Below are 14824 nucleotides of genomic sequence, written 5' to 3'. Positions count from 1 at the left end.
AGCATACACAAGTATCAGTAGCCAAACTGATCAGGTGGAAGAAAGGATACCAGAGATTGAAGATTAACTTAATGAAATAAAAGTGTGAAGACAAGATTAGAGAAAAAAGAATGAAAATGAATGAACAAAGCCTCTAAGAAATACGGGACTATGTGAAAAGACCAAACCTACTTTTGATTGGTGTACCTGAAAGTGACAGGGAGAATGGAACCAAGTTAGGAAACACTCTTCAGGATATTCTCCAGGAGAACTTCCCCAACCTAGCAAAACAGGCCAACATTCAAATTCAGGAAATACAGAAGACACCACAAAGATACTCCTCGAGAAGAGCAACTGCAAGACACATAATCGTCAGATTCACCAAGGTTGAGATGAAGAAAAAAATGTTAAGGGCAGCCAGAGAGAAAGGTCAGGTTACCCACAAAGGGAAACCCATCAGACTAACAGCAGATTTCTCTGCAGAAACCCTACAACCCAGAAAAGAGTGGGGGCACACATTTAACATTCTTAAAGAATTTTTAACCCAGAATTTCATATCCAGCCAAACTAAGCTTCATAAGCGAAGGAGAAATAAAATCCTTTACAGACAAGCAAATGCTGAAGGATGATGTCACCACCACACCTGCCTTACAAGAGCTCCTGAAGGAAGCACTAAATATGGAAAGGAAAAGCCAGTACCAGCCACTGTGAAAACATACCAAAATGTAAAAACTGTCAGCACTATGAAGAAACTGCATCAACTAATAGGCAAAATAACCAGCTACCATCATAATGACCGGGTCACATTCACACATAACAGTATTAACCTTAAATGTAAACAGGCTAAATGTCCCAATTAAAAGACACAGACTGGCACATTGGATAAAGAGGCAAGACCCATCAGTGTGCTGTATTCAGGAGACCCATCTCATGTGCAAAGACACACATAGGCTCAAAATAAAGGGAAGAAGGAAGATTTACCAAGCAAATGGAAAGCAAAAAAACAAAAGAAAAAAAAGCAGGGGTTGAAATCCTAGTCTCTGATAAACAGACTTGAAACCAACAAAGATCAAAAAAGACAAGGGCATTACATATGGTAAGGGGATCAGTGCAACAAGAAGAGCTAACTATACTAAATATATATATACCTAATACAGGAGCACCCAGATTCATAAAGCAAGTTCTTAGAGACCGACAAAGAAACGTAGACTCCCACACAATAATATTGGGAGACTTTAACATCCCACTGTCAATATTAGATAAACAAGACAGAAAATTAACAAGGATATTCAGGACTTAAACTCAGCTCTGGACCAAATACAGAACGCTCCATCCCAAATCAACAGAATATACATTCTTCTCAGCACCACATCGCACTTATTCTAAAATTGACTACATAATTGGAAGTAAAATACTACTCAGTAAATGCAAAAGAACAGAAATCACAACAAACTGTCTCTCAGACCACAGTGCAATCAAATTAGAACTCTGGAGTAAGAAAGTCATTCAAAACTGCACAACTACATGGAAACTGAACAACCTGCTCCTGAATGACTACTGAGTAAATAAATAATGAAATTCAGGCAAAAATAAATAAATTCTTTGAAACCAATGAGAACAAGGACACAACGTACCAGAATCTCTGGGACACAGCTGAAGCAGTGTTTAGAGGGAAATTTATAGCACTAAATGCCCACAGGATAAAGTGGGAAGGATCTAAAGTCGACACCCTAACATTACAATTAAAAGAACTAGGTTGGGCACCGTGGCCCATGCCTGTAATCCCAACACTTTGGGAGTCCGAGGCAGGTGGATCACCTGAAGTCAGGAGTTCGAGACCAGCCTGGCCAACATGATGAAACCCTGTCTCTACTAAAAATACAAAAAATTTGCTAGGTGTGGTGACAGGCGCCTGTAATCCCAGCTATTGGAGAGACTGGAGCAGGAGAATCGCTTGAACCAGGGAGGTGGAGGTTGCAGGAAGCTGAGATCATGCCATTGCACTCCAGCCTGGGCAACAAGAGCAAAACTCCACCTCAAAAAAACTAGAGAAGCAAGAGCAAACAAATTCAAAAGCTAGCAGAAGACAAGAAATAACTAAGATCAGAGCAGAACTGAAGGAGATAGAGACACGAAAAGCTCTTCAAAAATCAATGAATCCAGGAGCTGGTTTTTTTAAAAGATTAACAAAATTGATAGACCACTAACCAGACTAATAAAGAAGAAAAGAGAGAATCAAATAGACACAATAAAAAATGCTAAAGGGGATATCACCACTGATCCCAGAGAAATCAAACTACCAACAGAGAATACTATAAACACCTCTACACAAATAAGCTAGAAAATCTAGAAGAAATGGATAAATTCCTGGACACATACACCCTCCCAAGATTAAACCAGGAAGAAGTCAAATCCCTGAATAGACCGATAACAAGTTCTGAAATTGAGGCATTAATTAATAGCCTGCCAACCAAAAAAAGCCCAGGGCCAGATGGATTCACAGCCAAATTCTACCACAGTTACAAAGAGGAGCTGGTACCATTCCTTCTAAAAGTATTCCTAACAATAGAAAAAGAGGGACTCCTCCCTAACTCATTTTATGAAGCCAGCGTCATCCTGATACCAAAACCTGGCAGAGACACAACAAAAAAAGAAAATTTCAGGGCAGTATCCCTGATGAACATCAATGCGAAAATCCTCAATAAAATACCAGCAAACTGAATCCAGCAGCACATTAAAAAGCTTATCCACCATGATCAAGTCAGCTTCATCCCTGGGATGCAAGGCCAGTCAACATGCGCAAAACAATAAATGTAATCCATCACATAAACAGAACCAATGACAAAAACCACGATTATCTCAATAGATGCTGAAAAGGCCTTTGATAAAATTCAGCACCGCTTCATGCTAAATACACTGAATAAACTAGGTATTGATGGAACATATCTCAAAATAATAAGAGCTGTTTATGACAAACCCACAGCCAATATCATGCTGAATGGGCAAAAACTGGAAGTACTCCCTTTGAAAATTGGCATAAGACAAGGATGCCCTCTCTCTGCACTCCTATTCAACATAATATTGGAAGTTCTGGCCAGGGCAGTCAGGCAAGAGAAAGCAATAAAGGATATTCAAATTGGAAGAGAAAAAGTAAATTATCTCTGTTTACAGATGACATGATTGTATATTTAGAAAACCCCATCATCTCAGCCCCAAAACTCCTTAAGCTGATAAGCAACTTCAGCAGTCTCAGGATACAAAATCACTGTGCAAAAATCACACGCATTCCTAGACACCAATGATACACAAACAGCCCAAATCATGAATGAACTCCCATTCACAATTGTTAACTAAGAGTATAAAATACCTGGGAATACAACTTACAACAGAAGTGAAGGACCTTTTCAAGGAGAACTACAAACCACTGCTCAACGAAATAAGAGAGGACACAAATGGAAAAACATGCCATGCTCATGGATAGGAAGAATCAATATTGTGAAAATGGCCATGCTGCCCAAAGTAACAGTGCTATTCCCATCAAGCTACCATTGACTTTCTTAACAATTAGAAGAAAACTACTTTAAATTTCATATGGAACCAAAAAAGAGCCCACATAGCCAAGACAATCCTAAGCAAAAAGAACAAAGCTGGAGGCATCATGCGGCCTGACTTCAAACTATACTACAAGGCTACAGTAACCAAAACAGCATGGTACTGGTACCAAAACAGAGATATAGACCAATGGAACAGAACAGAGCCCTCAGAAATAACAACACACATCTACGACCATCTGATCTTGGAAAAACCTGACAAAAACAAGCAATGGGGAAAGGACTCCCTATTTAATAAATGATGTTGGGAAAATTGGCTAGCCATATGCAGAAAACTGAAACTGGACCCCTTCTTTAACACCTTATACAAAAATTAAGTCAAGATGGATTAAAGATTTAAATGTAAGACCTAAAACTGTAAAATCCCTAGAAGAAAACCTAGGCAATACCATTCAGGACATAGGTATGGGCAAAGAGTTCATGACTAAAACACCAAAAGCAATGGCAACAAAAGCCAAAATTGATAAATGGGGTCTAATTAAACTAAAGAGCTTCTGCACAGCAAAAGAAACTATCATCAGAGTGAACAGGCAACATACAGACTGGGAGAAAATTTTTGCTATCCATCTGACAGAGGGCTAATATCCATAATCTATAAAGAACTTAAACACATTTACAAGAATAAACCCATCAAAAAGTGGGTGAAGGATATGAACAGACACTTTTCCAAAGAATACATTTATGTGGACAACAAATGTGAAAAAAAGCTCATCATCACTGGTCATTAGGGAAATGCAAATCAAAACCACAATGAGATACCATCTCACACTAGTTAGAATGGCAATCACTAAAAAGTCAGGAAACAACAGATGCTGGAGAGGATGTGGAGAAATAGGAACGCTTTTACACTGTTGGTGAGAGTGTAAATTAGTTCAACCATTGTTGAAGACAGTGTGGCGATTCCTCAAGGATCTAGAACTAGAAATACCATTTGACCCAGCAATCCCATTACTGGGTATATACCTGAAGGACTATAAATCATTCTATAAAGACACATGCACATTATGTTTATTGCACCACTATTCACAATAGCAGACTTGGAACCAACCCAAATGCCCATCAATGATAGACTGGATAAAGAAAGTGTGGCACATATACACCATGGAATACTATGCAGCCATAAAAAAGAATGACTTCATGTCCTTTGCAGGGACATGGATGAAGCTGGAAACCATCATTCTCAGCAAATTAACACAGGAACAGAAAATCAACGACAACATGTTCTCACTCACAAGTAGGAGCTGAACAATGAGAACATATAGGCACAGGGAGGGGAACATCACACACTGGGGCCTGTTGGTGGGTGGGGTCAAGAAGTGTGATAGCATTAGGAGAAATACCTAATGTAGATGATGGGTTGATGGGTGCAGCAAACCACCATGGCACATATATACCTATGAAACAAACCTGCACGTTCTGCACATGTATCTCAGAACTTAAAGTATAATAATAATAAAAGAGAAATCTAGGTTACCTGATTTAAACAGCAAACTTCTAAAAGTGACCCACAAAATATGCATGTATTAAGTTTTCACTTATAAGGGAATTTTACAAAATACCTATGAAAGTTATTCCAACTTGAGGGAAATTGTTTATGATCTATATTCAAAAAATTAAATTCATACCCATTAATAGGGACATAAAAGTAACATTTCTTAAGCTTTGTCTACTTAAATTCCCATACACATTTCTCATTAACTGTATAACCACCTCTTGGAAGTGGGGATTCTTACCACAGTTTTACAGATGAACCAGTTTTAAGAAGTCCCGGTGACTTGCATAAGATCAGGTGAGGGGCCAGGATAGAACACTCAATCTCGAGTTCTCTGATAAGTCTTACGGTTTAATAAGTATAACTGCATGTATTTCAAACTAGCCTTTTGGTCGGGGGGAGGTAACAGTTTTCCTGAGATATAATTCACGTATCATACAATTTAAATGTACAATTCAATGGTTTCTAGTATATTCAGAGTTGTACAACCATCACTACAATCAATTTTAGAACATTTTCATCACCTCAGAAAGAATATCCATTATCCCCTGGCAACCCACCCAGCCCTAGGAAACCACTAACCACTAAAATTGCCATCTCTATAGATCTGAGCATTTAACAGATAAATGGAATCATAACCATTTTTTCCACAAACTATATTTTTGCTTTGACCTATAAAACGTATAGTAATAATTTATAATACCATGTTAATTATTCCAACACGAGTACAATACAGTAGAAATTTATACCTACTTATCTAAGATAGGAATAAATTCTCATATAGTTTATTTTCTAGGATATGTCAACCTAATTATTAGATGATGCTTAAAATACTGTTAAAGAAATATATTCTGAAGGCCCGGCGTGGTGGTTCATGCCTGTAATCCCAGCACTTTGGGAGACTGAGGCAGGCAGATGCCCTGAGGTCAGGAGTTCACCAGCCTGGCCAACATGGTGAAACCCCATTTCTACTAAAAATACAAAAATTAGCCGGGCATGGTGGCTGACACCTGTAATCCCAGCTACTCGGGAGGCTGTAGCAGGACAATCACTTGAACCCGGGGGACAGAGGTTGCAGTGAGCCAAGATTGCACTGCTGCACTCCAGCCTGTGTGACAGCAAGACTCTGTCTCAGAATAAATAAATAGTAAATACAAAAAAAAAAAAAAAAAAAGGAAATATATTCTGGAATACCTTGTTAAACATTATTCCTCTTTTACCCAAACTGAAGAGTCAAAAGCCCTTCAGTATTCTCTCACCCCTTCCCCATCTTTTTCAAGAATGTTAAATTTAGACTAAGTTGATCTAGTACTCCAGGGACATTAAAGTTGCCAATGGATGTTTGCTGAGAGGGGGGCTGGACAGAATATAATCCATCCATATTATACAGCAGATCTATTGAGAATTATAATGCTGTCTTTTTGGGTAAGTTGCAGAATCCTGTGAAGTTAAATGTTCTACTTGCTGTATAATCTTCCATGATAGATACCCTGAGCTCTAGCTACACAGGTTCCGTAAAGGCAGAAAGCAGGACATGTGGTCACACAGAGCTATCTTGCCTCATCCTCAAACAGGCTTTCTCTCTCTCTCTATTTGGGGGAATTTGTTTTATTTTATTCTGGACTTCTACAAACTCTTCTAGGAATATTCAGTTTATCCAACATTTGTGATATAATGTATCTTTTAAAATTTCAGGTTGATAGATCCACAGACTCAAGTATCAAGGGCCAATGTAAGTACCTCATACAGGTTCATTAGTGATTACTCCTTAATTCACCTTTGTATCTACCTTAAACACAGCCTAGGCACTTAATAAAGATCTGCCACTAATAGGACACTTTTTCTCGTGACTTTTCCAGAGAGTAACCTTGTCAGTTTTTAATTCTAGTAGTTGTATGATCTGTTTCCTTTTTTTTCCCCCAGTTTGAACTTACCAGTGTCACACAATTTGCTGCTCATCAAGAAAACAAGAGACTGGTTGGTTTTGTCATCCGCATTCCTGAATCCACTGGAGAAGAATCTCTGAGTACATACATTTTTGAAAGCAACTCAGAAGGCGAAAAGGTCTCTTTTTCATGTGAAGATCTCATAATATAAATATCTCAGTCCAAACAAGTCCATTTTAAAAGAGTTTTCTGGCATTACCTCATTGGATATTTAGTTGATTATTCTGCATGTCTCCATCCAGGAGTTCAGTTAATACCTCCTAAGAAGGCCTCACTGAAAGAAAACTCGATTTAAATTTCTCTGTGGAAAATACCTACCAACCAGAATAGGGTGAATGAGGAAGAACTCTGATGGCAAGACATATTATTTAGTCAGGATATAAGGAAATGTTGAAAGCAGTTCCCCTCGAATTTGTTCTTTAAAAAAAATTAAGGCAAAAGCTACAGTAGAGAATAATTTAGTCTCAGAGAGCAAACCAAGGAAGATATTAGAAAAGTACACACAAGCTGGGCGCGGTGGCTCAAGCCTGTAATCCCAGCACTTTGGGAGGCTGAGACGGGCGGATCACGAGGTCAGGAGATCGAGACCATCCTGGCTAACCCGGTGAAACCCCGTCTCTAGTAAAAAATACAAAAAACTAGCCGGGCGAGGTGGCAGGCACCTGTAGTCCCAGCTACTTGGGAGGCTGAGGCAGGAGAAGGGCGTAAATCCGGGAGGCGGAGCTTGCAGTGAGCTGAGATCCGCCCACTGCACTCCAGCCTGGGCGACAGAGCAAGACTCCGTCTCAAAAAAAAAAAAAAAAAAAAAAAAAAAAAAAAGTACACACAAGCTGTTGGTTTAGTATGAAAAACTTTTGACTATATCTGCGAGTTAGAATTTATCACAATTAACCAATTCTTCTTTCAGTAAATTATGTTTGCCACTGTGTATATGAACATGTCATGGCTAAATACATTTAAGAGAGAAAAAAAATTCCTATTAAAAACTTTAAACATTGGAATTAACCTGAGTTTCACTTACCTGGAATATTTTTTGTATGGCATAAATTGGCAACAGAGGTCAGGACAGTTGGATGCAAATGCCCCCAGCCCTATGTGATGCTCTGGAGCCAGGTCCTGTGTTCCCAAGTGGGAACAGTGAGCACAGTGACCTCACTGTACTTCAAAATCACATTTGTTCTAAAATTTTATCCTTCTCTACCTTTGCCAATCACTACTTTTCTTGTCTTTTGCAGATATGTTATGCTATTAATTTGGGAAAAGAAATTATTGCGGTTCAGAAGGTAAGATGCATTCTAGTGCTGGTTTAGTAGCTACTCAAAACACATCTGTGTACACATACTAAGAGTCTTTTCAAAAAGAAAAGTGATGTTCACTGGAAAGTGTGGCCAAGTTTGGGATTTCCTTTTAAGTATTCTAACCACCAGACATTTTTGATCAGCTGGTTCCATGTTCACTGTTAACACATGAGGACTTCTTATAACTGCTGGAGCTCTTGCTTATCTGTTTTCTTGCTTGCATACTAGTTGGCTAGATTTCCTTTCTTTCAGATTAAGATGATAGATAAGGACCCACCATGTGCTCTAAGGCCTTGCTTCTCAGAGTATGATCACATGCCCCACGGCATTGACAGACATCACCTGGGAGCTTTTAAGAAATGAGGACTCTGAGACCTCCCTGTCTTTCAGCAGCTTCTAATCTTTTGTTCATTCAGCAAATTTTTGAGAGCCTAGTTTGTATAAGAAAAGCTCCGGAATTATAGTAGTGAAGAAGACAGATACAGTCCCAGTCCCTGCCCCCAGGGGGCTTCTAGTTCAGCAATGTACAGAACTTTCTGCAATAATGGAAATGATTTATATCTGCACAATTTAATATGCCAATTGAATATGGTTACTGTAACTGAGGAACTGGATTTTTAAATTTAACTCAAATTTACATAGTAACATGTAGCTAGTGGCTACCATATTAGTGCAGTTCAGTCTGTTGGAGAGGTAAGGAAGACCAAGGACTAAGTCCACATACATGAAATAATGGCAAGCACTGCAAACTAGTATTTAATGGCATTGGTCAAAAGTTGGCAAACTTTTTCTATAAAGGGCCTTTTGTTTTTGGCTATCTCCCTTGCAACAAATTCAACTCTGCTTTTATAAGACAAAAGCAGGCCAGACGTGGTGGCTCATGCCTGTAATCCCAGCACTTTGGGAGGCAGAAGCAGGAGGATCACCTGAGGTCAGGAGTTCAAGACCAGCCTGGCCAACATGGTGAAACCCCATCTCTACTAAAAATACAAAAATTAGCCCGGTGTGGTGGCGCACACCTGTAGTCCCAGCTACTTGGGAGACTGAGGCACGAGAATCGTTTGAACCCGGGAGGCAAAAGTTGCAGTGAGCTGAGATCACACCACTGCACTCCAGCCTGGGCAACAGAGCAAGACTCTTGTCTCCCCTCCCCCCAAAAAAAACCATTAAAAAAAAGCAGCAGCATGGACAGTATGTAAATAAATGGGCACAGCTGTTTTCCAATAAAAATCAAGTGGTTAGCCAAATGACCATTGTTTGCCAACTTCTGGTATAGATTAAATGTGAGAAAAGAAAGGAGTTTAAAGATATAGAAGACAAAAGTTATGTGAAGGAAGTTCCTCTATGGAATCTTTGGAAAGATGATATGAATTGACTATGTAAACAATATTTTGGCTCAGAGGAAAACAGTCTAGATTTTAGAAGTGACATGCCTGAGTTTGAGAAGGAGACTCAGCTGAAGGCACACATACAAAAGAGTCAGGAGAAATAAGACTAGATTACACAACATATTGAAAGCCAGGCCAAAGGGGTTTAAATGCATCTTAAGCCTTTTCTTTTTTCCCTCTTAAACTCTCCTAACTTCAGGATCCAGAAGCACTGGCTCAATTAATGCTGTCCATACCACTAACCAATGATGGAAAATATGTACTGTTAAACGATCAACCAGATGACAATGATGGAAATTCAAGTGAACATAGAGGCGCAGAATCTGAAGCGTAACTCACTTGCGCCTGTAGGGGAAGAGCAAACAGGAAGGAGAGCTACCTCCTAAGGGTTTTCAACTTCTCTGACATACAGGCACACTGACCTGATTTCCGAAGGCTGACAATCGTTTGTGGAATGTAATCTTGATGCCTTGATACTGAGACTTGGGAGGGAAACTAAGAAATGGTTGACAGCGTTCCCACCCATCTACAAATGTTATTTTAGGTGCTTTGTGGTAAGTCTTTTTTCTTAGATGGCGCTAAGATTTCTTAAGATTGTTCAGCACTCAGAACAAAAGTTTGAAAAATGCATTGTTCATATGAATGTCATCTCTTTTCAGTTGCCAGTATCCTTTTTAAAAAATGGCAAAAGCCTAGATTTACAATTTGATGAACACTAAATATTTCCTATTAATATAATCTATTTTTGTATTTTACTTAATGAGCTTTAAGTGCCTGTCGTTCTGAAAATTGTGTATTTATAATTCAGCTTATCTCATAATTGGACCTAATAGCATTTCTTTGTGCAGTTAGGTGATGAGCACTGCTTTGAGGCCCAAGCACTAGTAGAGATGCGTGATGCAGGTCTAGTTCCAATAACTGTTCCAGACATCAAGCAATAAAAAAATGAATACCACAAAAGATGTTTGATTTTACAGTGGAGGTTACTGAACCAGCATTCAGAAGTTTAAGGTCCTCCTAGGTATGAGTACTTTTAGTAGTGGATCACTGTGGACAGGGTGCAGCTCTACCAGTTCCTGTTTCTTCTGAGCCAGACCCTCCTCAAGGAAGGGACCAATTAATTTTAAAACTCACTTGAAGCACAGCTGGTCATGGGGCTTGGTATAAAGTTCCTATTTCCACCCTGATACTTTCAATTCCTGGAACCCCAGCCCACTCCCCCATCCCTCCTCTCTATGAAACTAGTATAATGATTTTGAATTGGTACAGTGTGTTTAACTGTAACTAAGTTCAACAGACTATTATTATCTTTGTAATGAATTAACCTAGCAATAAAAATTATTCTGTTTCTTTCGTTTGTTGTTATTTTCTGGAACATCCCTGGAAGAAAACTAAAGTCAGCTCCATAGCTTTAACATTTAATTTCCCAAAAACTAGGGCATAATGAAATCACAGAGGGGATATAGTATCAAAAAATACTTCCAGTCAACATGAGTAGAATATGTGATCCCATTGCTAAAATTTTTAAAGGTGTTGCTTTTAAAATGGTGGATTAATAAAATAACTTTTGTAATCCAAAATTAGGTTAACATCATAGGATCCATTTGAAATGTATACACCATAAAAGACATAGTGAGTCAGTCTAAGTCAGTATGAAATTATGCACCATAAAATTATTAATTCATTGTTCACTAATGCGTTACAAATTTGTATGACATACCTGCTTTAGATCAACTGGTTCTCTGACAGACTGCAAGAGCCACAGTCCCCTGAACGTTGTTTTTTTTTTCTTGCTTAGACTTTTTTGGGAGAGGGGTATAATCTCACTCAAGTCCTAAACAATTATTAGTTTGAAAACTGAAACACGATACATTTCTGTATACATTTCAAATGGATCCTATGATGTTAACCTAATTTTGGAGTATAAAAGTTGTTTTATTAATCCACCATTTTAAAAGACTGCACGGCTTAAATAAAACACAAAGCATGCGCATCATTAGGGAAAAATAAAAAGACTGAAATTCAGTCCACTAAAACTAACTTCATCAAAAACCACCACAGAGAATGAAAACACACAACTAAACCAAAGCTACTAGCAAGCACACAAGACCAACAAAAAATCAGCATCCAGAATATATAAAATACTCCTACAGGTAGAAAGATAAATTGAAAAAAAGTCATGAAGGCATTTCATACATTAAAAAAGACAAAGTGCTCATAAACAGAAACAGACTCCTTATAGTAATCAGGAAAATGCAAATTAAAACCACAGAAACATTTTATATTCAGCAGACTGCAAAAATTCAGCTGTTGGCAGAAATGGAGCAAAGGGGAATCTCCTCTGCTGCTGGGATGAAACAACAGTATGGCATTCTGTCCAATACATTGAAAGGGCACCTGCCCTACTACCTAGCAGTTTTACTTGCAGGTACACAGCCCAGAGAAACTCGAAACACCTGGACCCAGGGACACGTTCAATAATGATTACAGCATCGTTGTTTACAATATCCCAAAAGTGAAAACCACCCAGCTGTCATCGACAGAAGATAGCTGTATTCACGTAATGAAATGCTCAACTACAGCTATATGCATCAACGTGGATGAATTTTTAAAATAATACTGAAAAAGTTACAGCAGCATATAATATCCCATTTATATTTAGTTTAAAAACTGAAACATAACAATATTATCAATAGTTAGGAATATACAATCAGTTGTAAAACAAGGGAAGAGCAAGAGAATGGTTAACACCAAACCCTCACATGGTTTCCTCGGGCAGAAACTGTAGGAGCGAGGTGTTCTTAAAGGATATGGTAGCTTCTTTCCAAGTGCTTTATTTTCATTCTTCAAATAGTATAATACATATTATATACCTTGTATGCATTGAGTATTTTAAAATAATTTTAAAACTTAGAACTAGTGGATGATTTGCCCCTTTTCTCCACTTACTGAAATTGTATTAATAAACATTAAAGTGCTCTGAAAGATTAACAAGTGCCATGGTAAATGAAAGGCGGGAAGAGAGGAAATGGGACCTTTTTAGAAGCCAGCTATTCTTACCAATTCCCACTTCCCAGGCTGATTTAGCCTCACATACTCATCAGACTACTTTCTTTAGGGAAGAACAGGGCCTTCCTTACCTTGTCTACATCTGCCTGAGCCACTTAACAAGGAATAGTTCTTTAGACACCCACTTAAAGTCAAATACAGACTTTAGTTTCAATCGTTCCACCTAAAATAGTAGTAACACCTAATGCTTATATGCCAAGTTTATTTCTACCTATAAGAGTACAAATAAGTTATATAGTAAGAGCTAACGTTTATAGTATATACAAATAGTAGCTAATATTTACTGTTTCCTAATATATAAAGTGTTTTATGCAAATTTAATCCTCAACCTATAAGCTACATAGTGTCATTATCATCCCATCTTTTGCACAAGGAAATGAAGCACAGAGATATTAAGGAATTTGTTCCTAAGCAGGAAATCGGGATTCAAATTGTTCTGGCTCCAGAGTCGATGCTTCTAAACACTCTGTGCTATATACAGAAAACCTCAGGAGAGAACCAGATACAAAGCAATCCAAATATTTCTCAATACATTAAGCTCTTGACAATTCAGTAGCAGTATCAACCTAAAGCATAATATCCTTAATACTTTGCTACCTTTTGTACAGATTCTGAAAAGATTAAATACTTTAATACTAATTTGATAAAGACAAGTGCTTCTAGGTATAAAAGTTAACTCCTTCCCCCATTAAATGAGGGCATTATTAAAGAATGGTTGACTACATGTAGCTCTTACCTACAGAATGTATTTATAGTCCGCAGAGATGATCCAAGAATTATGGTATCAGATCTGCATCGACTGAATAAATTTCATCTACATTCCTGAGTATATCTCCACTAATGGGAAATGGAGGTATCAGGTAAACTGAGTGGTAAAGAGGAGCCAAACTACTGAAAAGAAAATACTTACTTGCCCAACTTTTCTTATACATTATATATATATATGCTGACCTGTGTTATAAGCTGAACTCTTAACTTTGCCATCACCATCTCGAGTTCACTGCCTTTGCTTAATCTCTACAGATTTCCACTTATTCTGGATTCCCTTTTTAAACTTCACATCTTTGACAGCCTATTAAAAGTATTCCGAACATCTAAAAGCCTTTGTTTAAAAAAAAATATATGTGGCATTAAAACTTCCCTTAAAAAAGGAATGTCATCTTCTGAAACGTCTGCAATGTGAAGCTGGAAAGAAAACCCTGTTACAATTATTAAAATCAATTAAAGTCTACCTTTTACATTTAGCAGACTCAGCATAAAAGAGCAACATGAAGTATCCAATATTTTCTCATCTTTCCCACAATCTTACAAATTTACCGCCTCAGATGAAAAAAGGAACAGCAACCAGACTTAACTTTACCAAGAATGATTTCTGCAGGGTAGTATTTAACAGGATTGTATCTCATCTCCAGTGTAATATTTTGAAGGCTCTGTTGTTATTACTGTAGTCCCTGCTTATCTGAGAGGGATACACCAAGACCCCCAGTGCATGCCTGAAACTGCAGATGGTATCTAACCATATATATACTGTGTTTTTTCCTATACACACATACCTATGATAAAGTTTAATTTATAAGTTAGGCGCAGTAAGAGATGCAGTAACAATAACTAATGATGAAACAGAACAACTGTAACAAATACTGTCACCAATGCCACTGATAGAAGATTCATTCTTACCACAGATCTTAGCCACCCCACATATGATTTCTTTCCCGAGAACTTTCATGTTTTCACTTAAAGTATGCAATTTCAGGCTTCTCTTATAGCATATCTGAATTGCCAGCATCACTACTCTTGCACGTTGGGGCCATTATTAAGTAAAATAAGGCTTACTGGAAGACAAACACTAATAATTTGACAACCTAGCTACCAAGTGATTCATGGGCAGGTAGCACATACAGCATGAAGATGCTGGGCAAAGGGGTGACTTACGTCCCAGGCGGGATGGAGTAGGACAGCACAAGATTTCATCATGCTACCCAGAATAATACACAAGTTGAAACTTATTGTTTCTGGAATTTTCCATTTAATATTTTCAGAC

General features: G+C 38.0%; 1 protein-coding gene across 3 annotated transcripts in view; it reads left to right on the top strand.

Annotated features, from left to right (window-relative positions):
* APPL2 (adaptor protein, phosphotyrosine interacting with PH domain and leucine zipper 2) overlaps positions 1-11067 on the top strand; it is a 62525-nt gene extending 51458 nt beyond the window's left edge. For 2 of the 3 annotated variants that reach the window (XM_050748461.1, XM_050748462.1), the window contains 4 exons: positions 6778-6814; positions 7006-7146; positions 8264-8311; positions 9914-11067. In XM_050748461.1, coding sequence (XP_050604418.1) covers positions 6778-6814; positions 7006-7146; positions 8264-8311; positions 9914-10048 — 361 coding nt within the window. In that variant the 3' untranslated portion in view covers positions 10049-11067. The remainder of the gene's footprint in view (positions 1-6777; positions 6815-7005; positions 7147-8263; positions 8312-9913) is intronic. The other variant, XM_050748463.1, reaches the window with a different exon arrangement.
* The last annotated feature ends 3757 nt before the right edge of the window (positions 11068-14824 follow it).

Source organism: Macaca thibetana, chromosome 11 (genome assembly GCF_024542745.1).
Source record: "Macaca thibetana thibetana isolate TM-01 chromosome 11, ASM2454274v1, whole genome shotgun sequence".
Taxonomy (NCBI): domain Eukaryota; kingdom Metazoa; phylum Chordata; class Mammalia; order Primates; family Cercopithecidae; genus Macaca; species Macaca thibetana.
This window is presented reverse-complemented; position numbering and strand designations above follow the sequence as displayed.